This window comes from Oncorhynchus tshawytscha, linkage group LG32 (genome assembly GCF_018296145.1).
Source record: "Oncorhynchus tshawytscha isolate Ot180627B linkage group LG32, Otsh_v2.0, whole genome shotgun sequence".
In the NCBI taxonomy this organism is placed as follows: Eukaryota; Metazoa; Chordata; class Actinopteri; order Salmoniformes; family Salmonidae; genus Oncorhynchus; species Oncorhynchus tshawytscha.
In genome coordinates, this window is record NC_056460.1 from 3,461,240 (window position 1) to 3,487,195 (window position 25,956).

The 25,956-nt window shown below is 40.8% G+C and overlaps 1 protein-coding gene across 5 annotated transcripts; it reads left to right on the forward strand.

The window, feature by feature from the left end:
- Positions 1-11,226: 11,226 nt before the first annotated feature.
- On the forward strand, positions 11,227-25,136 carry LOC112230060 (zinc finger protein 239-like). 5 transcript variants are annotated; one of them, XM_042310861.1, is made up of 2 exons: positions 11,227-11,830; positions 24,082-25,136. In XM_042310861.1, the coding sequence occupies exons 1-2, from the start codon at positions 11,524-11,526 to the stop codon at positions 24,339-24,341; spliced, it is 567 nt and encodes a 188-aa protein (XP_042166795.1). In that variant the 5' UTR covers positions 11,227-11,523; the 3' UTR covers positions 24,342-25,136. The 5 variants fall into 5 exon arrangements, with proteins under 5 accessions (XP_042166795.1, XP_042166792.1, XP_024252042.2 ...); XM_042310858.1 differs by lacking the exon at positions 24,082-25,136 and adding an exon at positions 19,118-20,354; XM_024396274.2 differs by lacking the exon at positions 24,082-25,136 and adding an exon at positions 14,908-15,539.
- The last annotated feature ends 820 nt before the right edge of the window (positions 25,137-25,956 follow it).

Consider the following 25,956-nt stretch of genomic DNA (forward strand, 5'->3'; position numbering starts at 1 on the left):
AGAAACTATAGGAGCATAATGACTGCTGGTGTAGCCTATTACCAGAAACTATAGGAGCATAACGACTGCTGGTGTAGCCTATTACCAGAAACTATAGGAGCATAACGACTGCTGGTGTAGCCTATTAGCAGAAACTATAGGAGCATAAGCGGGAGCACACTAGCTAGCGGGAGCACACTACTTCAGTGTCATGGACGCTAGATCAGGCTAGTGGGCTATCAAGCTCACAGAAGAGTCATCTAAGCTCACAACATTCAACACACCGTTTAGACGCTACAGGTTCCGTCACCTGCCTTTTGGGATTATCTCAGCCCAAGACGAGTTTCAGCGAAAGATCGACGAAGTGTACAAAGGCCTCGACGGAGTTTTGGCAATTGTGGATGACATCCTTGTCTGTGGTCAAACCAAAAAGGAGCACGACCAAAACCTACGAGCGATGCTGCAAAGGTCCCGCGAGAGAGGAGTCCGGCTCAACCCCAAGAAGAGCAGTCACAGCGAATGGAATCAAGCCAGATCCACAGAGGATCTCAGCAATAAAAGAAACGGAGCCACCAAATAACCGTGCAGAGCTGGAAACAGTGCTTGGCATGGTCACCTACTTAGCAAAGTTCGCACCCAGCCTCTCCAATGCTAATGCACCCCTGCGTCAACTGCTAAAGCAGTCTAGAGGGATTCCCTGGGATAAGCAACATGACATTGCTTTCCAGAATGTGAACCAGGACCAATCCTTGCCTACTACGACCCCGACAAAGAGCTCAGACTCCAAGTGGAGGCGTCGAAGTATGGACTAGGTGCAGTGCCACTGCAAGAAGGAAAGCCCATCGGCTACGCTTCCAAATCTCTCACAGACTGTGAAATCAACTACACTCAAATCGAAAAGGAGCTCTACGCCATTCTGTTCGGATGTAAACGTTTCCATCAGTACATATATGGACAGCAAGTCATTGTGGAATCCGACCACAAGCACCTTGAGTCAATCGTGAGGAAACCACTAGCCGCAGCCCCACCATGGCTACAGAGGATGATCCTTCAACTACAAAAATACGACTTCTTAATCACTCACAGTCCAGGCAAAGACATCCCTGTCGCAGACACACTCTCCAGGAAGTTTCTTACCTATAAGGACAGCAGCCTCAGTGAAGGCATGGACATGCAAGTGCACACTGTGTATAGCAACTTAACAGTTAGTGACACAAAACTGAAGGAGATCCAAGCAGAAACAGAAAATGACTCACAACTCACACAGCTGAGGAAAGTCATACAGGATGGATGGCCTGAGGAGAGGAGAAAATGCCCTCACAGCGTCTCAGAATTCTGGAACCATCGTGATGAACTATCACAGATCAACAGAATAATTTTCAAAGGAGAGAAAATCATTAATCCTTCCAGTCTCAGAGAAGAGAGTTTGACAAAGATCCATGCTGGACACATGGGCATGGAAAAGTGCAAACAGAGAGCACGGGACATTTTGTTTTGGTCCGGAATGTGCAAACAAATAGAGGACATTGTTGGTAAATGCGCCATATGTCTTGAACGAAGCCCCTCAAACACCAAAGAGCCAATGTTACCTCACTGTATCCCAGACCGACCCTAGCAGGTTGTGGCAACTGATCTGTTCACCTGGAACAACGAGGACTACATCATAACAGTGGACTACTACAACAGGTACTTTGAACTCGACAAGCTTCACAGCACCACATCTGCAGCTGAAAGCAGACTTTGCCAGGCATGGCATTGTAGAGACTTTAATATCTGACAATGGGCCCTGTTACAAATCAAATGAGTTTGAATCCTTCACAAAAGCATAGGAGTTTACACATGTCACCACAAGCCCACATTACCCTCAAAGTAATGGCCTTGCTGAAAAATCTGTGCAGATTGCTAAATCACTCATGGATAAATCAAAAGCAGACGAGAGACCCCTACTTACCTCTCCTTGAATACCGCAACACTCCAGTTGACAACTTCAAATCACCAGCCCAGCTGTTGATGAGCCGCAGACTTCGCTCAATCCTTCTCAGCATCAACCAGCAGCTGCAACCTGAAGTCGTCAGCTACAAGGAAACGCATGAAAAACGTGCACAGAGACACACACACAGCACAACATACACCATAATTACCTGAAACACCACAAGAATTGTTGACTGACACAGAAGCATGCTCATCATCATATCGCACAAGGTCAGGAAGAGAGGTCAAGCCCAGAGCTGTCCTAGAGCTGTGAAATGTCAAAGGGTGTAGGTGGATCGCTGCGCTAAAAGAGTTCCAGACTGTAAACTTGTTATTGAAAGTTCACTTGAAATGCTTTGGTATTGTATTTGTTTGAAATGTTAAGATGTTATTTCTACAGTGAAAGCTGAGTTGCTGAGAATCCCTTGTCTGAAAAGTAACAGTATGTTGGATCATTGTTTCAGAGTCTATGTTGATTCAGTTGGTGTAGTATGCAATATCAATTGGTTACTTATCTTGATTTCAAACTACAGAGCATGTATTCAAAAGAAATGCTTCGAATATGTAAACATTTTTCTTTTGTTTTAAAAGAAGGGGGATGTAATATTCATATGTGTAAACATACTGAATTGTAATTGGATGCATTTTAACACCATATCATACGATTGGTTGGTATGATTGTTTAAGACCACCCAAATGGTTAGGTCATGGGCAGTTTGATCCTGGTTGGCGATACATGAACATGCCAGTTATAGCTTGCTAATAAAGAGCTGCGTTAAGAAATATCCTGTAGTACTGCATTTGATTATTCTGTACAAAGTGTGCAAAACAAGAAAACAGTCATCTCCCCCTCCTCCTCTTTCCTCCAAAAACTGCATCCTCTTTCTCTGATTCCTCTTCTTTTAGTGTAACATCCTCCTCTTTCACTGTAACAGCCTCACCCTCTACTTTTTTGTATTGTAACATCCTCCTCTTCCTCCTCCTCTTTCATAAGAACTTCTTTCTCTGTCCAGCAGACCTCCTCTTCTTTATGAGGAGGAGAGTAGCTTAGTGAACTCATGGTCGGGGATGTTAGCTAGCTAGCATTAGCGACTAGCCTAGTTCTAAGCTAACTTAGCAAACCAGCTAGCTGACAAACAATGTAAATGTGTAATTTAATGGGCCAAAAAATACATACGACAGAAGTGTGTTTAATATACAGCGACTAATATACACCAAACAGTGTAAAGAGCGTGAATGTTGTAGCTATGTTTGCTAGAAAGCTACCGAGGTGTCTGACACGCTGTTGATGTTGAAAGAGCGTCCATTCCACTAGATTATACATCACACTGGCAGCATCGCCGGAACCTAAAAGACGCACATCGCCATCTGTTAATTTATATTAAGTCGTTCAAAGAGAAGCATGTGTTGATTGATTCGTGTTTAATGAGTGAAAGATTAAAACAAACTTTACACCCACAACACATTTGCATTGAATCATACTTCTGACATAGACCATTTTGACCCCAGAGACACATCTTTTATCATAGCCAAAACGTGGTTTATTCAATTCTTCAAATTTTTCATGACTTTGTCAATCAACTTGTTCTTAATAAATCTAAATCATGGTTTAGTGCTTCTATATCAATATGGACATTTAACAAATTCAAATCCTTTGGAGTCATTTTGACTCCAGCCAAAATCACCTTCGATAAATAGGACGTTTACTTCAAATCAAAATCGAATCACATTTTATTGGTCACATACACGTGTTTAGCAGATGTTATTGCGGGTGTAGTGAAATGCTTGTGTTTCTAGCCCTGACAGTGCAGTAATATCTAACAAGTAATATCTAACAATTTCACAATTTTAAGTATTTGAATCTAGATTTCTCTGTAGACATGATCCATCCCACCAGAGGGTGGAGGGGCACCCGTATCAGTGGTTTTGACCAGATTGACACCTGCAGACACACAGTACAGTGCCTCCCACATACTCTCCTAAGATTGGACTTTTCTATACCACGTATCACATGACTGTGTACAAAACTGCCAATGGTAGAAAACTCTGCCACTGGTAGACAGCACATTCGTTAAGTATTCAGACCCCTGGGGAAAGGTACCAAAAAATGTATTCAGCATTGAATGCCCCCAAGAACACAGTGGCCTCCATAATTCTTAAAAGGAAGAAGTTTGGAACGCCTGGCCAAACTGAGAAATCGTGGAGAAGGGCATTGGTCAGGGAGGTGAACAAGAACCCGATGTTCACTCTGACAGAGCTCCAGATTTCCTCTGTGGAGATGAGAGAACCTTCCAGAAGGACAACCATCTCTGCAGCACTCCACCAATCAGGTCTTAATGTAGCAATGATTAAATTGTCAAACTATATTTCAATCGACAATTCAGAGAACTGTTCTGTCAAAGGTGTCGGCTAGAGATGACATGCAGGAGCTTGCAGGGATTTGTAGTCTTGCATGTCGTCTACTTTGATGCTAATTAGCAATTTAGAATCCAAGAGTAAAGAGACACAAAAATATTGATAAAGTATTTGTAGTTATTATGGATCCCCATTAGATCCCGCCAAGGCAGCAGCTACTCTTCCTGGGGTTTATTATGGATCCCCATTAGTTCCTGCCAAGGCAGCAGCTACTCTTCCTGGGGTTTATTATGGATCCCCATTAGTTCCTGCAAAGGTAGCAGCTACTCTTCCTGTGGTTTATTATAGATCCCCATTAGCTCCTGACAAGGCAGCAGCTACTCTATTATGGATCCCCATGAGTTCCTGCCAAGGCAGCAGCTACTCTTCCTGGGGTTTATTATGGATCCCCATGAGTTCCTACCAAGTAAGGTCAGAGAGCGTGCCAGCCGGCCTGAACCGCCCCTTTCAAGCAAAAGGTATTAATGATGGGTTATGAACTAACAGGTATAAATGATGGGTTATGAATTAACAGGTATAAATGATGGGTTATGAATTAACAGGTATAAATGATGGGTTATGAAATAACAGGTATAAATGATGGGTTATGAATTAACACATCCCTCCAGGCATTTCAATACATTCAGGGTTTCTTATAGTGAGCATAACATGATAATAGATGACATCTAAGTAGCTGAATATGCGTATGGACTAACAGTCTAACAGTTAGAAGGGCACAACTCATGTTATTCTGGTTAAACAGTGGGAGACTAGTTGATAAAGGAGAGGGGATTTTTTTACAATTAGGAAATAATATGTCATGTTTTACTCGTACCTCAGCCAGCATTGTGAATGGTTAGGAAATAATATGTCATGTTTTAATCGTACCTCAGCCAGCATTGTGAATGGTTAGGAAATAATATGTCATGTTTTACTCGTACCTCAGCCAGCATTGTGAATGGTTAGGAAATAATACACTGCTCAAAAAAATTAAGGGAACACTAAAATAACACATCCTAAATCTGAATGAATGAAATATTCTTATTAAATACTTTTTTCTTTACATCTTTACATCGTTGAATGTGCTGACAACAAAATCACTCAAAAATGATCAATGGAAATCAAATTTAGCAACCCATGGAGGTCTGGATTTGGAGTCACACTCAAAATTAAAGTGGAAAACCACACTACAGGCTGATCCAACTTTGATGTAATGTCCTTAAAACAAGTCAAAATGAGGCTCAGTAGTGTGTGTAGCCTCCACGTGCCTGTATGACCTCCCTACCACACCTGGGCATGCTCCTGATGAGGTGGCGGATGGTCTCTTGAGGGATCTCCTCCCAGACCTGGACTAAAGCATCCACCAACTCCTGTACAGTCTGTGGTGCAACGTGGCGTTGGTGGATGGAGCGAGACATGATGTCCCAGATGTGCTCAATTGAATTCAGGTCTGGGGAACGGGCGGGCCAGTCCATAGCATCAATGCCTTCCTCTTGCAGGAACTGCTGACACACTCCAGCCACATGAGGTCTAGCATTGTCTTGCATTAGGAGAAACCCAGGGCCAACCGCACCAGCATATGGTTTCACAAGGGGTCTGAGGATCTCATCTCGGTACCTAATGGCAGTCAGGCTACCTCTGGCGAGCACATGGAGGGCTGTGCGGCCCCCCAAAGAAATGCCACCCCACACCATGACTGACCCACCACCAAACCGGTCATGCTGGAGGATGTTGCAGGTAGCTGAACGTTCTCCACGGCGTCTCCAGACTCTGTCACGTCTGTCACATGTGTTCAGTGTGAACCTGCTTTAATCTGTGAAGAGCACAGGGCGCCAGTGGCAAATTTGTCAATCTTGGTGTTCTCTGGCAAATGCCAAATGTCCTGCACAGTGTTGGGCTGTAAGCACAACCCCCACCTGTGGACTTCGGGCCCTCATACCACCCTCATGGAGTCTGTTTCTGGCCGTTTGAGCAGACACATGCACATTTGTGGCCTGCTGGAGGTCATTTTGCAGGGCTCTGGCAGTGCTCCTCCTGCTCCTCCTTGCACAAAGGCGGAGGTAGCGATCCTGCTGCTGGGTTGTTGCCCTCCTACGGCCTCCTCCACGTCTCCTAATGTACTAGGCTGTCTCCTGATAGTGCCTCCATGCTCTGGACACTAAGCTGACAGACACAGCAAACCTTCTTGCCACAGCTCGCATTGATGTGCCATCCTGGATGAGCTGCACTACCTGAGCCACTTGTGTGGGTTGTAGACTCCGTCTCTTGCTACCACTAAAGTGAAAGCACCACCAGCATTCAAAAGTGACCAAAACATCAGCCAGGAAGCATAGGAACTGAGAAGTGGTCTGTGGTCACCACCTGCAGAACCACTCCTTTATTGGGGGTGTCTCGCTAATTGCCTATAATTTCCACCTGTTGTCTATTCCATTTGCACAACAGAATGTGAAATGTATTGTCAATCAGTGTTGCTTCCTGAGTGGAAAGTTTGATTTCACAGAAGTGTGATTGACTTGGAGTTACATTGTGTTGTTTAAGTGTTCCCTTTATTTTTTTAAGCAGTGTGTAACTAATTTTGGAGGACCAAAATGCAGCGTGGTTAGAGTTCATGGTTTTTAATATGAGAAACTCAACATGAACACAATTACAAAACAACAAACGTGGCAAAACCCGAAACACTCCTATCTGGTGCAGAGAACACAAAGACAGGAAACAACCACCCACAAAGTACCCACAGAATATGGCTGCCTAAATATGGTTCCCAATCAGAGACAACGATAGACAGCTGCCTCTAATTGAGAACCAATCTAGGCAACCATAGACATACAAACTACCTAGAAAGGAAACAGCCCCATAAACATACAAAAACCCCTAGACCAGACAAAACACATAAATCCCCCATGTCACACCCTGACCTAACCAAAATAATAAAGAAAACAAAGATAACTAAGGCCAGGGCATGATGCAGTGTATGTCACATTTTACTGACCCCAAACTTTTGAACGGTAGTGTAACTTATAAATTCCTCAAATATTTCAAATGTCTTACCCCATCAGAAAACAAAACATAACCAAAACATTGCATAACTCCACTGTATAGCTTCGAAACCTGGTTAAACTACCATTATGACATTATGGATGGCCAGTCGTTATATTCATAGTGTAGTGAATTCAGGGGGTAGCCCTGAGCTGAACCCAAACCTGGGTCCAGCGACTGTCAAGCCAACACCTTATAACTGTTACGCCAAGATGTCTGAACCTCTAAAGGTCGCTAGATTTTGGGTTACGGTTGCTACAATAGCTTTCTCTATGAATTTGAGAACGGTAACAGTTCCCCAGAAAAATCTGCAGATGAAACAATAACAAAGTTGTAATTCCACCACTGTTTTGGTAATAAGATGATGGGGCTGGAGAAATGTAACTACTCTCTGTCACGTTCTGACCATAGTTCTGTTATTTTATTCTTTGTTTTAGTATGGTCAGGGCATGAGTTGTGGTGGACAGTCTATGTTTGTTTTTCTATGTTGGTTTTTGTGTTTGGCCTAGTATGGTTCTCAATCAGAGGCAGGTGTTGTTAGTTGTCTCTGATTGAGAATCATACTTAGGTAGCCTGGGTTTCACTTTTGGTTTGTGGGTGTTTGTTTCCGTGTGAGTGTTTTGGCCACACGGTACTGTTTCGGTTTTGTAAATTCATGTTGTTATTTTTTGTTTAGTGTTCTGAGTTTGAATTTAAAATCAGCATGAACACTTACCACGCTGCACTTTGGTCCGATCCTTACTCCTCCTCAGACGAAGAGAAGGATATCCATTACACTCTCAAATCCATAGACAGAGCTATGGATGCAAGGACTGACCATCCATGATATCATCCATGATGTCAACATTATAGTTTCAACCATGTTGAGGTTACAGTGGTGGGTTACATTGTTTCTAAACATAAGAGTATAAAAAATATTATTGTGGGTTCTGATGGGGTACAACAGTTGAACTAAGCTCATTAGGCATGTGTTATATTCTTCAAGAATCAATGGCTATAAATAAACAAATTTAAAATGTCTAAATATGGATGTAGCTATTGCAGATTTCCCCTTTAACACAACACATTAGTTCAACAACTGCAGAGTTTGTGCCTATGTTTTTAAGACCCCTCTATTTTTAAGCTTCCTCCCTAAATTTGTTTTATTCACGGCTTTAGCACACTCCACCAACCCTGATGTCTGAATCATTAATTAGGAAGGCCACCAAAATTCCTGAAATTTCCATCTCCAACTACAACATCTTCCGACAAGATAGAACTGCCAAAGGGGGCGGAGTTGCAATCTACTGCAGAGATAGCCTGCAGAGTTCTGTCATACTATCCAGGTCTGTACCCAAACAGTTTGAGCTTCTACTGTTAAAAATCTACCTTTCTAGAAACACGTTTCTCACCATTGACCCCCTTCAGCCCCGATCTGTGCCCTGGAAACCATATGTGAATTGATTGCCGCCCATCTATCTTCAGAGTTAGTACTGTTAGGTGACCTAACCTGAGATATGCTTAACACCCCGGCCGTCCTACAATCTAAGCTAGATGCCCTCAATCTCACACAAATTATTAAGGGACCTGCCAGGTACAACCCTAAATCCGTAACCATGGGCACCCTCTACGCAGACAACACCATTCTGTATACATCTAGCCCTTCTTTGGACACTGTGTTAACCTTTTGTGACTAGGGGGCAGTATTTTCATTTTTGGAAAAAAAACATTCCCGTACTGAACGGGATATTTCGTCAGGACAAGATGCTAGAATATGCATATCATTTACAGCTTAGGATAGAAAACACTCTAAAGTTTCCAAAACTGTAAAAATATTGTCTGTGAGTATAACAGAACTGATGTTGCAGGCGAAAGCCTGAGAAAAATCCAATCCGGAAGAGCCTCATGTTTTGAAAGCGCTGCGTTCCAATGCATTGAGCAGTGAATGGGCTATCAATCCGATTACTCTTTCTCTGTATTCCCGAAGGTGTCTACAGCATTGTGACGTAGTTTTACGCATTTATGTTGAAGAATACCCGTAGGCGGCTACATTGCGCAAGTGGTCACCTGATGGTTAGGTTGACTCTCGTGTAAAATACAGAGGTAGCCATTACTCCAATCGGTCCTCCTGAAAAACGAATTGTCCCGATGGATATATTATCGAATAGATATTTGAAAAACACCTTGAGGATTGATTATAAACAACGTTTGCCATGTTTCTGTCGATATTATGGAGCTAATTTGGAATATTTTCTGCCGTTTTCGAGACTGCAATTTCCGGGCGATTTCTCAGCCAAACGTGAAGAACAAACTGAGCTATTTCACCTACAAAAATAATATTTGGGGAAAAAAGGAACATTTGCTATCTAACTGGGAGTCTCTTGAGTGAAAACATCCGAAGCTCATCAAAGGTAAACGATTTAATTTGATTGCTTTTCTGATTTCCGTGACCAAGTTACCTGCTGCTAGCTGGACAAAATGCTATGCTAGGCTATCGATAAACTTACACAAATGCTTGTCTAGCTTTGGCTGTAAAGCATATTTTGAAAACCTGAGATGACAGGGTGATTAAAGGCTAAGCTGTGTCTCAATATATTTCATTTGTGATTTTCATGAATAGGAATATTTTCTAGGAATATTTATGTCCGTTGCGTTATGCTAATTAGTGTCAGTCGATGATTACGCTCCCGCATGCCATGCCTTCGGGGAAACCGAACCCAGATATCCAGTTTCCTCCTCTTCATCTTCTTCCAATGTGACAGTCATCTCCCCCTCTACCTTCACTCCAAAAACTGCATCCTCCTCTCTCTTCCTCCTCTTCTTTTACTGTAACATCCTCCTCCTCTTTCACTCTGAACGCGTCTTCCTCTTCTTTCACTGTAACGTCTTTCTCTTCTTCTTTCACTGTAACATCCTCACCCTCTACTTGTTTTTGTATTTTGACATCCTCTTCCTCGACAACGTTCAGCCACAGACCCTCTTTCTCCGTCCAGCAGACCTCCTCTTCTTTAACAGGAGGAGAGTAGTGAGCTCATAGTGAGCTCATGGTCGGGGATGTTAGCTAGGCTAATGCTAACTTAATCAGCCCCGCTAGCTGACTAATAACAACAACACCGTAAATATGAAATAAAATCTGATAACTAACTAGACGACAGAAGAGGGGTTAAAACACAGTGGCTAATATACACTAAAGCGTCTAAAGAGCTTTATTGGTTCAGTTATTTTGTCTAGCAAGCTACCGAGGTGGCTGACTAACTGTTGCTGCTGTTGAAAGAAGCATTCCGTCCACTAGATTTTACATCACACTAGCAGTATGGCCTTAAAGCCCCACACCAGACCTAGTCTGTTCATTATATACATCTACATGATGTATTGTTACACCATGTAGGAGCAGTATGGACCTAGTCTGTTCATTATATACATCTATATGATGTATTGTTACACCATGTAGGAGCAGTATAGACCTTGTCTGTTCATTATATACATCTATATGATGTATTGTTACACCATGTAGGAGCAGTATAGACCTTGTCTGTTCATTATATACATCTACATGATGTATTGTTACACTATGTAGGAGCAGTAAAGACCTAGTCTGTTCATTATATACATCTACATGATGTATTGTTACACCATGTAGGAGCAGTATATACCTACAGTAGCTAGCTACTTATTTAGTATGACTGAATGAAACTGCCTTAAATGTGCTGTAGTAAACATTTTTTATTCGCACTAATCAATCAACACATTCCTGTCTTTGTATGTCTCAATATAATAGTATTATTTAATTAAATCCATTTAAAATCATCTTTGTCTGAAAATAAAATATGATCCTCAACTGCGTTTCCCCTCCAGTCAGAAGACGGGGATGTGCGTCTTTCAGGCGACGCTGCCAGCGTGACGTATATTCTAGTGGACGGTTCTTCAGAAACTGCTCGTCAACCACCTCGGTAGCTTGCTAGCCAACATAGCCGAACGATTAAAGCTCTTACGCTTTCGGTGTATATTAGCTATTGTGTTTTAGACACACTTCTTTCGTATCTACTTGTTAACCTATTTAATTTAATATTACGTTATTTTGTATTAGTCAGCTATAGTAGTTGGCTGGTTAAGTTAGCACTAGCCTAGTTGCTAATGACAGCTAGCTAGCTAACATCCCCGACCATGAGCTCCATTAACTACTCCCCTCCAGTTAAAGAAGAGGAGGTCTGCTGGGAGGCGAAAGAAGCTCTTGTGAAAGAGGAGGCAGAAGAAGAGGATGTCACAGTAAAAAAAGAGGGTGAGGCTGTTACAGTGAAAGAAGAAGAGAAAGATGTTTCAGTGAAAGAAGAGGAAGATGCGTTCAGAGTGAAAGAGGAGGAGGCTGGTACAGTAAAAGAAGAGGAGGCAGAGAAAGAGGAGGATGCAGTTTTTGAAGTGGAGGAGAAAGAGAGAATATTGACAGAGGAGTCAGGAGATCTGATTACCACCCGTAAGTACTGTCTTAAAAACGGGCTCTAACTCTCAAGTTTTTGAACGAATGTGTGGTTTTAAAGCAGCATGCTACTGAAATTCTATACTTGAAAATGTTGTTCTCTACTATAGAAATTTGTTATAATATAATGTTAAAGCTACATTTTAAAATAGGTGATAAAGCCCTGAATGCTGATTGGCTGACAGCTGTGGTATGTCAGGCCGTATACCATGAGTATGACAAAACATGTATTTTTACCCTTCTAATTACACTGGTAACCAGTTTATAATTGCAATAAGCCACCTCGGGTTTGTGATATATGGCCAATATATCACGGCTAAGGGCTGTATCCAGGCACTCTGCGTTGTGCGTAAGAACAGTCTTTAACCATGCTATATTGGCCATATACCACACTTTCTCGGGCCTTATTGCTTAACTGTGACATGTGTAGAGAGTCCCCCCCCCACCCACCACAAAATCACAACTTAATTGTCTCACAGAGTGGCAAACAAGTTATAAATGAAACGTTTGACGTGTGTCTATTGTAGACCTTGCATGGCGTGTGTATACCCACAAAATGCAGATTTCTAAATAATGTTGGAGAAATACAGAAAATAAGAAGCATTATTGACATGAAATGGACAAGTGTTTTGGTAAGACTGAACATATTAGCAAAAGGACAAGCGTTTTGGGGAGACTGAACATACAGTGCCTTGCGAAAGTATTCGGCCCCCTTGAACTTTGCGACCTTTTGCCACATTTCAGGCTTCAAACATAAAGATATAAAACTGTATTTTTTTGTGAAGAATCAACAACAAGTGGGACACAATCATGAAGTGGAACGACATTTATTGGATATTTCAAACTTTTTTAACAAATCAAAAACTGAAAAATTGGGCGTGCAAAATTATTCAGCCCCCTTAAGTTAATACTTTGTAGCGCCACCTTTTGCTGTGATTACAGCTGTAAGTCGCTTGGGGTATGTCTCTATCAGTTTTGCACATCAAGAGACTGACATTTGTTCCCATTCCTCCTTGCAAAACAGCTCGAGCTCAGTGAGGTTGGATGGAGAGCATTTGTGAACAGCAGTTTTCAGTTCTTTCCACAGATTCTCGATTGGATTCAGGTCTGGACTTTGACTTGGCCATTCTAACACCTGGATATGTTTATTTTTGAACCATTCCATTGTAGATTTTGCTTTATGTTTTGGATCATTGTCTTGTTGGAAGACAAATCTCCGTCCCAGTCTCAGGTCTTTTGCAGACTCCATCAGGTTTTCTTCCAGAATGGTCCTGTATTTGGCTCCATCCATCTTCCCATCAATTTTAACCATCTTCCCTGTCCCTGCTGAAGAAAAGCAGGCCCAAACAATGATGCTGCCACCACCATGTTTGACAGTGGGGATGGTGTTCAGGGTGATGTGCTGTGTTGCTTTTACGCCAAACATAACGTTTTGCATTGTTGCCAAAAAGTTCAATTTTGGTTTCATCTGACCAGAGCACCTTCTTCCACATGTTTGGTGTGTCTCCCAGGTGGCTTGTGGCAAACTTTAAACAACACTTTTTATGGATATCTTTAAGAAATGGCTTTCTTCTTGCCACTCTTCCATAAAGGCCAGATTTGTGCAATATACGACTGATTGTTGTCCTATGGACAGAGTCTCCCACCTCAGCTGTAGATCTCTGCAGTTCATCCAGAGTGATCATGGGCCTCTTGGCTGCATCTCTGATCAGTCTTCTCCTTGTATGAGCTGAAAGTTTAGAGGGACGGCCAGGTCTTGGTAGATTTGCAGTGGTCTGATACTCCTTCCATTTCAATATTATCGCTTGCACAGTGCTCCTTGGGATGTTTAAAGCTTGGGAAATCTTTTTGTATCCAAATCCGGCTTTAAACTTCTTCACAACAGTATCTCGGACCTGCCTGGTGTGTTCCTTGTTCTTCATGATGCTCTCTGCGCTTTTAACGGACCTCTGAGACTATCACAGTGCAGGTGTATTTATACGGAGACTTGATTACACACAGGTGGATTGTATTTATCATCATTAGTCATTTAGGTCAACATTGGATCATTCAGAGATCCTCACTGAACTTCTGGAGAGAGTTTGCTGCACTGAAAGTAAAGGGGCTGAATAATTTTGCACGCCCAATTTTTCAGTTTTTGATTAGTTAAAAAAGTTTGAAATATCCAATAAATGTCGTTCCACTTCATGATTGTGTCCCACTTGTTGTTGATTCTTCCCAAAAAAATACAGTTTTTTATCTTTATGTTTGAAGCCTGAAATGTGGCAAAAGGTCGCAAAGTTCAAGGGGGCCGAATACTTTCGCAAGGCACTGTATTAGCAAAAGGACAAGCGCTTTGGGGAGACTGAACATATTAGCAAAAGGACAAGCGCTTTGGGGAGACTGAACATATTAGCAAATGTTTGTTAGTCGACAAAAAACATGGGCAAAATAGTCATTTCAAGGAAAGGCTGAACTAAAGAATGTTCATTTAGAAAAGATAGTAATTATAACTTTAGAGATGAAGTGGGCCACCAACAAAACGTTATTAACATTGGATCAAATGCAGCCTGTAACATTGACTGAAATAGTAATATATGTTATTATAGAGCTCTGCTCAGCCTGTAAACATGACAATATATATTATTATAGAGCTCTGCTCAGCCTGTAAACATGACAATATCTATTATTGAGCTCTGCTCAGCCTGAAACATGACATGATCTATTATTATAGAGCTCTGCTCAGCCTATAAACATGACAATATATATTATTATAGAGCTCTGCTCAGCCTGTAAACATGACATGATCTATTATTATAGAGCTCTGCTCAGCCTGAAACATGACATTATCTATTATTATAGAGCTTTGCACAGCCTGTAAACATGACATTCCCTGAGAAATTAGATTTGGAGCTCTACATCATTTGTTTTAAAATCTTACCGTCACCAAGTGTATTATTAATGAGGGTAATGTTGTGAAGACTGACCTTGAGTTATTGAGGGATCTAGTCTGGATTAAACCTCAGGAAGACAGTTTTATCATGTGGAGATTTCATTCAGATCTCTCTTTAGACAAATTACTCTGTTTTTGGCAGGAGAGAGACCAGACTCTCACTCTGACAGCAGAAAGAGTCCTTCAGAGGAACCAGACACAGAAATGCCCAAACCAGCGAGACAACACCACTGCTCCTACTGTGGAAATAGTTTTACCCGATTACTACATCTGAAAGCACATGAGATAATACATACAGGAGAAAAGCCCTTCCACTGTTCCCAGTGTGAAAAGAGTTTTAGGTGGTTAATGAGTCTGAAAAAGCATGAGAGGGGACACACACAAGAAAAGCTCTACCAATGCTCCCTGTGTGGAAAGAGTTTTACCAAGTCAATGCACCTGACTAGGCATGACAGGACACACTCAGGAGGGGATAAGACCTACCACTGCTCTCAGTGTGGAAAGAGATTTAACCGGTTAAGGCATCTGAATAAGCATGAAAGAATACATACACAGAAGGTGAAGACATACCACTGCTCTCAGTGTGGAAAGACATTTTCCCAGTCAGAGGACCTGACATCACATGTGAGAATAGAGAGACTGTGTTCTGACTTGTATTTTTGACCTCGAATTTGTGTTTTTGTTTGTCACATTAAATCATATTGTTTAAATGAAATCAGACATGAAAATCTGACCAAAACAACAGGCCTGTTTCTGTTGTTTATTCATCTTGATCGTGTCTAAAATCAAATTAAATATTTTAAAACGTGTATTTCATTTTGAACTTTGATTGATTGTATACAAGTATAAACCCTCTGATGTAATTCATAATATGATTATTATATAAGGAAGGAAGTAGCCTTGGCTTGTAGCTGTTTCTGTAGTGTGAGGCAGCTTGATGTACAAGTACTTCCCCTGGACAGGACTCTAGTCTATTAAGTTATTATATAGATTCATTTAATTTTGCTACTCTTCACTCCAACCTTGAATTTGATTTGATATATGATTTGGATATTGCTAAATTACTTTGTTTGGATACAGCTGCAGCCAAATATATGGGCACCCTTGCACTTATATATAATTTCCTATTTCTTCTCAAGTCAGTTGAAATTGATGGTGGTCTAGTACCACTACTTTACTATGATGGTCTCCACCTTGTTATTGTACTAGTACCACTACTATACTATGATGGTCTCCACACCTTGTTATTGTACTAGCTCCACTACTATACTATGATGGTCTCCACACCTTGTTATTGTACTAGTACCACTACTATACTATGATGGTCTCCACCTTGTTATTGTACTAGTACCACTACTATACTATGATGGTCTCCACATCTTATTGTACTAGCTCCACTACTAGTACCACTACTATACTATGATGGTCTCCACATCTTATTGTACTAGCTCCACTACTAGTACCACTACTATACTATGATGGTCTCCACCTTGTTATTGAACTAGCTCCACTACTAGTACCACTACTATACTATGGTCTCCACACCTTGTTATTGTACTAGCTACACTACTACTACTATACTATGATGGTCTCCACACCTGGTTATCAAATCTATTTTTATAAAGCCCTTTTTACATCAGCTGATGTCACAAAGTGATATATAGAATCTCAGCCTAAAACCCCAAACAGCAATGCAGATGTAGAAGCACGGTGGCTCCCCAATTAAGGTTCAACCAGCTGCCTGTAGTTGAGAGGTAGTTCTGTAATTGTATACAGTCAGACTGGAAGGGTTCATGCAGATTTTTGGTAGAGGGGTAGTTCTGCGGTTGTATACAGCCAGACAGGAAGGGTTCATGCAGATTGTTGGTAGAGAGGTAGTTCTGTAGTTGTATACAGCCAGACTGGAAGGGTTCATGCAGATTGTTGGTAGAGAGGTAGTTCTGTAGTATCTAAGTCAGACTAGAAGGCTTCATGCACATTTTCTCAAGGTTGGTTTGATGGAGGCAGTTTTAAGGGAATTAGGCACAGTGCCTGAATTAAGAAAGTGATTTATGATTGTATGAGTCCTGTGGGAACAGGGTCCAAGGGGCAGGTAGTTGACCTCATATTATGGACCATTTCAGAGACAGATGTTGGGGTTGTCAATGAGAATGTGGTGAAACTGCAGCTGGGAGGCTCAGTATGAAGCAGAGGGACAGGTCTGAATCAAGAGGTAGATTGAACAGTGAAACTGTAGTTGGGAGGCTCAGTGTGAAGCAGGGGGGCAAGGGGTAGATTGTACAGTGAAGTAAATGCTCTTTATTTTAGGATTTGAAAAAATGCATGAAAAATAGTACTTTATTCAATGGAGTGAGTAAAGGAGGAGTTAGCGAGTGGTTGAACTAATTTCTTTACTACAGAAAATGTAATTCTGGGGTTCCCGTCACCATTTGCAATGAGATTGGTAAAGTATAACTTGTGTTCAGTGCCTCTTTGTATGCAGTCTGTTGATATAACAGGGCCTGGGGATGCAGTTCGATTTGTATGCAGTCTGGTGATATACCAGGGACTGCATCAGTTAACTGGAGAATAGCTCAAGGAAAACAAAGCTTTCTCCCAGCAGCTTTCATAGAACGTAGATCACTGTTAAACTAGGCTGCAGAGCGTTTGTTTGACTGAATGAATATGACATTGCCTTAAATGCAGCGTTAGATGTAAAGTTTAAATTCTCATTCATTACAAATCTTCACTAATCAATCAACACATGCTTTCATTTCGACATATCAATATAATATTATTATTTAATGACACATTTTAAAAATACCCTTTTTTTGTCAGGAAATAAAATAAACATTTACTTATACTGCGTTACCCACTCCAGTCAGCTGATAACAAGGCTGCCAGTGTGATGTATAATCTAGTGGACGGGACCCTTCAACAACAACAACAGCGAGTCAGTCACTTCAGTAGCTTGCTAGGCGACATGGCCTGAACGTTCAAGCTTTTTAGACTGTTTCAGTGCATATTTGCTCATGTGTTTTAAACATACTTCTGTTTTATAGTTAGTTGCCCCATTTATTTTCATATTTACGTTGTTAGTCAGGCAGATGTCTAAAATTTGCCTAGCACTAGGCTAGTCGCTAATGATATCTAGCTAGCTAACATCCCTGAACATGAGCTCCCTAAATTGCTCTCCTCCTGTTAAAGAAGAGGAGGTCTGCTGGATGGAGAAAGAAGCTCTGGGGCTGAACATTGTTGTGAAAGAGGAGAAGGAAGAAGAGGATGTCACAGTAAAAAAAACAAGAAGTAGAGGGTGATGCTGTTACAGTGAAAGAAGAATAGAAAGACGTTTCAGTGAAAGAAGAAGAGGAAGAAGGGAAAGAGGAAGGAGAGCAGGAGGAGGAGACAGAAGGTCAGATTAACACCAGTAAATACTCATATTTAATAACGGGGGCACAAACGCTGCAGTTGTTGAACTGATGAATACAAACGTGGCTTTAAAGCAGCTGTGGTTTTTGTTTTGCATACATTTTAAAATGAAAAATCGGAGTCTGGTGTAATTTCATTACTCTGGAATTGCCCAGCTCCTAACTTCTCAACAAATATATAAACGCAACAATTTCAAAGATTTTACTGACTTACAGTTCATAGAAGTCAATTGAAATAAATTCATTAGGCCCTAATCTATGGATTTCACGACTGGGCAGGTGTGCTGCCATAGGCCACCCACTGGGGTGCAAGGCCCAGCCAATCAAAATGAGTTTTCCACACAAAAAGGCTTTATTACAGACAGAAATACTCCTCAGCACCCCCTCCTCAGATGATCCCGAATGAAACATGGGACCAACACTTTCCATGTTGCTTTTATTTTTTTGTTCAGTATATACACTTAGGAACACATGTCAGAGTAGAGCCCTGAACTATAATAATAAGTCAGCAGTTTATCTGGCAGGACAGTGTGGTGTGTAGTGATGTGTTGTGATATGGAGGCACTTTGGTGATTCTTGATGTTCACTTGTACAACTATTCATCATTACTATTGTATTTAAATGAATTATTTTAACACATTGGTTAAAAGACTCTTGTTACAAAAATGTGATTACATGAAGCAATATACCACATTACTTCATGCTTACATTTCTTGTTTTACAAACATTGCCAAGCTGCTCATTCATTTCTTCTTGTTGTGATTATTGGTGTAGTCAGTCATTGCAAAAAAATATTTGGTAGAAAATCAGTGGCGTGTATTTTCTTTCATCTACCTGCTACACTGGCTGGTGGACCAACAAGACAACAGGACCAACAGGACTTAGAAAACATTTGTCAAAGTTTGTAAAAACATTCACTACATTGACTATCTGACTTTCACACAGGAGGGAGATGTGACCATCGTGGATCCTCTGGGGAGTCTCAACAACATCATGATGCTGAAGAGGCAGAGAAGAGTCTCTCCAGATCAGAACACCTCAAGAAACACCAGCAGAGACACACAGGAAAGAAACCACACTGCTGCTCTGACTGTGGGAAACGGTTCAAATCTTCATCAGAACTTAAAAATCACCAGCGAGTACACACAGGAGAGAAGCCTTATAGCTGTAATCAATGTGGGAAGAGTTTTACTCATTCAAGTAATCTGAAAACACACCAGAGAACACACACAAGAGATAAGCCTTACAGCTGTGAACAGTGTGGCAAGAGTTTTACTCAGGCAAGCAACCTGTTATCACACCAGAGAACACACACAGGAGAGCAGCCATACAGCTGTGATCAGTGTGGCAAGAGTTTTACTCAGTCAAGCAACCTGGTATCACACCAGAGAATACACACAGGAGAGCAGCCATATAGCTGTGAGCAATGTGGGAAAAACTTTTCTCGGGGAGAACGCCTTAAAGAGCACCAGAGAACACACACAGGAGAGAAGCCTTATATCTGTGACCAGTGTGGCAAGAGTTTTACTCAGTCACGCAACCTGTTATCACACCAGAGAACACACACAGGAGAGCAGCCATATAGCTGTAAGCAATGTGGCAAGAGTTTTACTCAGTCAAGCAACCTGGTATCACACCAGAGAACACACACAGGAGAGCAGCCATATAGCTGTGAGCAATGTGGGAAAAGCTTTTCTCGGATAGAACACCTTAAAGGACACCAGAGAACACACACAGGAGAGAAACCTTATAGCTGTAATCAGTGTGGGAAGAGTTTTACTCAGTCAAACAGCCTGAATAGACACCAGAGAACACACACATGATAGAAATCGTATAGCTGTAATCAGTGTGGGAAGAGTTTTATCACCAGAGAGCACACACAGGAGACACTGCTCTGCTCTGACTTTGAAGAGCTTTGCTTCCCTAAGAAACCTGACACAACACCAGAGAACACACACAGGAGAGAAGCCTTATAGCTGTGATCAGTGTGACAAGAGATACTCTCATTCAAGTGGTCTGATTACATCAGAAAATACATGCAGGAGATCCACAGAGTGTAGAATGACCAACACCAGACCTATATACATCAAATCACATTTTATTTGTCACATACACTTGTTTAGCAGATGTTATTGTGGGTGTAGCAAAATGCTTGTGTTTCTAGCTCCAACAGTTCAGTAATATCTAACAAGTAATATCTAACAATACACACAATCTAAAGGAATGGAATTAAGAATATATAAATCTTTGGCCGAGCGATGCCAGAGCAGCATAGACTAAGATACAGTAGAATAGAATAGAATACAGTACATACAGTGGGGCAAAAAAGTATTTAGTCAATCACCAATTGTGCAAGTTCTCCTACTTAAAAAGATGAGAGGCCTGTAATTTTCATCATAGGTACACTTCAACTATGACAGACAAAATGAGGGGGAAAAATCCAGAAAATCACATTGTAGGATTTTTAATGAATTTATTTGCAAATTATGGTGGAAAATAAGTATTTGGTCAATAACAAAAGTTTATCTCAATACTTTGTTATATACCCTTTGTTGGCAATGAAAGAGGTCAAACGTTTTCTGTAAGTCTTCACAAGGTTTTCACACACTGTTGCTGGTATTTTGGCCCATTCCCCCATGCAGATCTCCTCTAGAGCAGTGATGTTTTGGGGCTGTTGCTGGGCAACATGGACTTTCAACTCCCTCCAAAGATTTTCTATGGGGTTTGGCCGGGCGGTGTGTTTGGGATCATTGTCATGCTGAAAGACCCAGCCACGTTTCATCTTCAATGATGGAAGGAGGTTTTCACTCAAAATCTCACGATACATGGCCCCATTCATTCTTTCCTTTACACGGATCAGTCGTCCTGGTCCCTTTGCAGAAAAACAGCCCCAAAGCATGATGTTTCCACCCCCATGCTTCACAGTAGGTATGGTGTTCTTTGGATGGAACTCTGCATTCTTTGTCCTCCAAACACGACGAGTTGAGTTTTTACCAAAAAGTTATATTTTGGTTTCATCTGACCATATGGCATTCTCCCAATCTTCTTCTGGATCATCCAAATGCTCTCCAAATGTCCCAGCTCTCAGGTCATTCACTAGGTCCTCCCGTGTGGTTCTGGGATTTTTGCTCACCGTTCTTGTGATCATTTTGACCCCACGGGGTGAGATCTTGCGTGGAGCCCCAGATCGAGGGAGATTATCAGTGGTCTTGTATGTCTTCCATGTCTTCCATTTCCTAATAATTGCTCCCACAGTTGATTTCTTCAAACCAAGCTGCTTACCTATTGCAGATCCAGTCTTCCCAGCCTGGTGCAGGTATACAATTTTGTTTCTGGTGTCCTTTGACAGCTCTTTGGGTATCAATAACTAGGTGCTTATTTTGATATCTAGTTATGACTGAATCAGAAATACAGATGTGGAGTAGATGTCGAGTTTGTTTTAAATTCTCATAAAAAATCTGAACTAATCAAACAACACTTGTTGCTATTTGTACTTGTTGATATAATATTCTTATTTAATGGAGAGGGAAAAAAACGTTTCCCTAAACTGCTTCATAATATTATAATTCAATGAAGGAATAAAAAAGTTTCCTCCCTCCAGACAGCAGATGGCAATATGTGTCTTTCAGGCGATGTTTCTAGTGTGACGCATAATCTAGTGGACGGAACGCTTCTTCACAACTGTAGCCACCTCGGTAGCTCGCTAGCCAACAGAACATTCATGTTCTTTAGACAATTTCGTGGTTTAATTGCCTCTATGATTGAAACATACTCATGTGGGAACAACTAGATACCCCATTTAATGTAATATTTACGTTGTAAGTCAACTAGCTGGCTGGTTAAGTTAGCACTAGTCTAGTCGCTAATGCTAACTAGCCATTATCCCCGAACATGAGTTCACCAAGCTACTCTCCTCCTGATAAAGAAGAGGTGGTCTGCTGGACGGAGAAAGAAACTCTCGTGAAAGAGGAGGCGGAAGAGGAGGTTGTTACAATACACAAACAAGTAGAGGGTGAGGGTGTTACCGTGAAAGAAGAAGAGAAAGACGCGTTCAGAGTGAAAGAGGAGGAGGATGTTACTGTGAAAGAAGAGGAGGAAGATGCTGTTTTTAGAGTGGAGGATGAAGTGAAAGAAGATGAAGACGTTTTTGGAATGAAGGATGAAGAGGGGGAGATTACTGTCACATTAGAGGAGGACGAAGAAGAGTTGACTGGAGAACTTATTAACACCAGTAAATACAGTTAGTACTATCTTAAAAAACAGGGGAACACAAACTCTTCAGTTGTTGAACTAATGTGTGATTTTACATTCTACACTTGTACTGTAGGAATTGTTCATGGCGTCCTCTAGTGATTTTTAAAAAATACTTTTCATGTCGAAAAGTGACATAGAAATACAATAAAGTATATACACACTAAAGGGAAACAAATAAATGTTTTGAACAAAATATATATATTTTTTAGACAATTGCAAACTGGAAGGAGTGAGTGATGTCATACATAGTAAGGCTTTCAAGGAGTTGGCTTGATGGGATGTCGTGATGTCATCCAATAGGCGACTGATCCTAATGTGAATATTCATTATTCTTTTAAAAATCCTTCCTGTTCTGTCAAGTTGGTTGTTGATCATTGCAAGAAAGCCATTTTCAAGTCTTGCCGTTGACTTTCAAGACGATTTAAGTCCAAACTGTAACTAGGCCATTCAATGTCATCTTGGTAAGCTCCTCCAGTGTAGATTTGGCCTTGTGGTTTAGGTTATTGTCCTGTTAGGACAGTTTTTCATATTCAGATCTCTGAAATGCACTCTACCTACATAACATTTAGTGTCTCCTTATATTACGCTGTGAAAACAGTTTTCATGGGCACAGAAATCCTAAATAATTTCAGAGTTTGCTAAATCCAATGGTTCTAACCGAGAGTCACCTTAACTTTATTGACAACACCCCAATGGATGCTGTCATTAATGCGGTTCTTCAATAATTACACATAATACTTAATACTGTAGCTGTTTAGTGACAGTCACATGTTCAACTATCATCAGCTGATCCAGGAAATCATTTTCTGAATGTCAGTCAAATGACAAACATCACGACATGGGTATATTTGTTGTTAGGAGAAGTTATGGGTCCTACAGTAGGTCTATGTTGTTGTTAGCTGAAGTTATGGGCCAATTTGTGAACAAACCCTTATTGTCAGGCTGATGGCAAAGCTAGCCAAAGAGCATTTTACTGGTTGAAGTGTTTTTTTTTTCATATAAAGCAGTTGATTTGAGACAAAAACAAAAACATTACATTAAGCAGGAGAGATTCAAACGAGCCTTACAATTATAATCCAAAAGTTATGCGTATTGCACTAATAAGCAACCTGTAAATGGAAGATATTTTTGCTGTCAGCCTATGAGAACTCCCCTGAGTTTTCCCCCACGGTGGTGAACTAGTGAATAGACACAGAGCTTAATGTGAGTTTCCTTGAGTAGCACTCCTGATCTTGCGCTATAATATTCAGAATACATTGTGGAAAACTAAAATCTTCGCTCACCATTTTGGCTCCAGGCAGATATACTACATCCATAACTAGTGGTTTCCTCATTAGCAGGGAGGAGATTCTGCAACCACATTGTGTGTGCATCGCCCTCCTGCCGCAATTTTAGCAAACACAGAAAGGGGTCTATATTGGAGACCAAAAGTCATCTGGCACACTGATTAGAGTTTCAACAACGCAAATAACTTATTTCTAGCCTACAATCATCGATTTTACTACTGTGAAAACAAGACAATTGTCATATAATTTAACAGACGTCAATTATTGTACAACTTCATGACAATGCTCTGGGCATCAACGTTTATCTAAACAGTGGATATTTGCTGTTGTGGGCCTTTAACCATCTGTCTGATATTTTCGTTAACACAGGAGAGAGATGTGAATATCGTGGATCCTCTGGGGAGCCTCAAAAACTTCATGATGCTGACGAGGCAGAAGTCTCTCTCCAGATCAGGACACCTCGAAACACCAGCAGAGACCCACAGGAAATAAACTACACTGCTGCTCTGACTGTGGGAAACATTGCAAATCTTCATCAGAACTTAAAAATCACCAGCGAGTACACACAGGAGAGAAACCTTATAGTTGTGATCAATGTGGGAAGATTTTTACTAAATCTAGCCATCTGACTAGACACCAGCGAGTACACACAGGAGAGAAACCTTATAGCTGTAGTCAGTGTGGGAAGAGTTTTACTCAGCTAAACAGCCTGAAAGAACACCAGAGAACACACACAGGAGAGAAATCTCATAGCGGTGATCAATGTGGGAAGAGATACTCTGGTAAAAGATCTCTGATCAAACATCAGAAAAAACATACATGAAGGAGTTGAATTTGAAAAATCATATCAATTACATAATATCACAATGTAGAATGTTTTAACATTGTAGTAGGAGTATTTTAATGATGTCACAATGTAGAACCCTAAATGTTTGTCCTCTGTTCTATTGGTTTCAACATTATATGGATATTTGCCTGAGGGAAAATCCAGGCTCTGAATTGAAAGAGTACTATTTATGTTATTTAACAAAAAGTGACAAACAAAAAAAGAGTTGTGTTAAACTTACCACGCTGATGACCCACTTGAGTCAAAATGCAACACTTCAAAATGTAGCTAGCTGTTTTCTACAAATTGTCCTCTAACCAATGATGTACACATTATTCCCAGATTCCGTGTGGTTTTTGAGCTGTTAGTTTTAACAGGACGTGCAACCTCATTTCCCTTCTGTCACACAAATGATTTTAGCATGATATCGATGAGTTATGACAAATAAGTGTTGTGCTCCTTTGTTCAACGTCCCCTACATTTAAATGTATCACGCCCAAATTCAGCTGACTGTCCTCTGCAGGTTGTCCTCTAACCAGTGAGGGAAAATATTTATCCAGTTTCCATGTTTTGTTTTGTTGTTAGTTTCAACAGCACGTACAACCTGATTTCCCCCCTAATCAATATCAGTGATTTATTGCTACTTGTCAAAACAACAGTGTTTTTGGTGCTTGTACAGTTTATAAGGTGCTTGTTTAAAAAAAAATACAAGTGATGTGATTATTGTGTCAGATGTTTGTGTATACAGTATGGCCCATTTTACGTTTAGGTTTTCAATATATCACAAACTGTTTCTGCATATTGGTTGTTGATTTGTACATGTTAAAATTGTGTGTTGACATTGGGTTATCCCACCTAGCAAAATGTAAATAAAAAATACTTTGAAAAAAGGACTATTCAACCAAATATTTCATATTTACATTTCATGTAACATTTAGTAATCATAATTATTTATGTAACCAACTGACAATTTTGGGTACAATTATATTGACATTGTTGCTCTGCTTTTAGAATATCAGGGTTCATTCTCAGATGTGCCAACCCAAATGTACTAGAGCATGATATTGGGGACTGGGCCCAGATCCAACAACATGCCTATCGAGTGAACCCTGAAAGATTGTCTCAAGGGTTGGCAGTCAAATAGTTTTGCGTTTAGCCATTGCGTTGCCATGGATCACAATTTATTTTGACTTGTTGGAGATTAGTTTTTGTCAGGAGAATTCTATACTCCTGTTCATTTACCAATTCAATTAAGTTACCCTTAGTCTGTTATATCAGGATTTGTAAGATACTGATAGAAAAGGAAACAGACAGAGGCCCAGTCTACCAAAGTTAAATGTTTATTCACGGGAACGTTCTGACGTGTACAGTACAGGACCTTAAATTTATAGCGACACACATACTTCCACACCAACCAT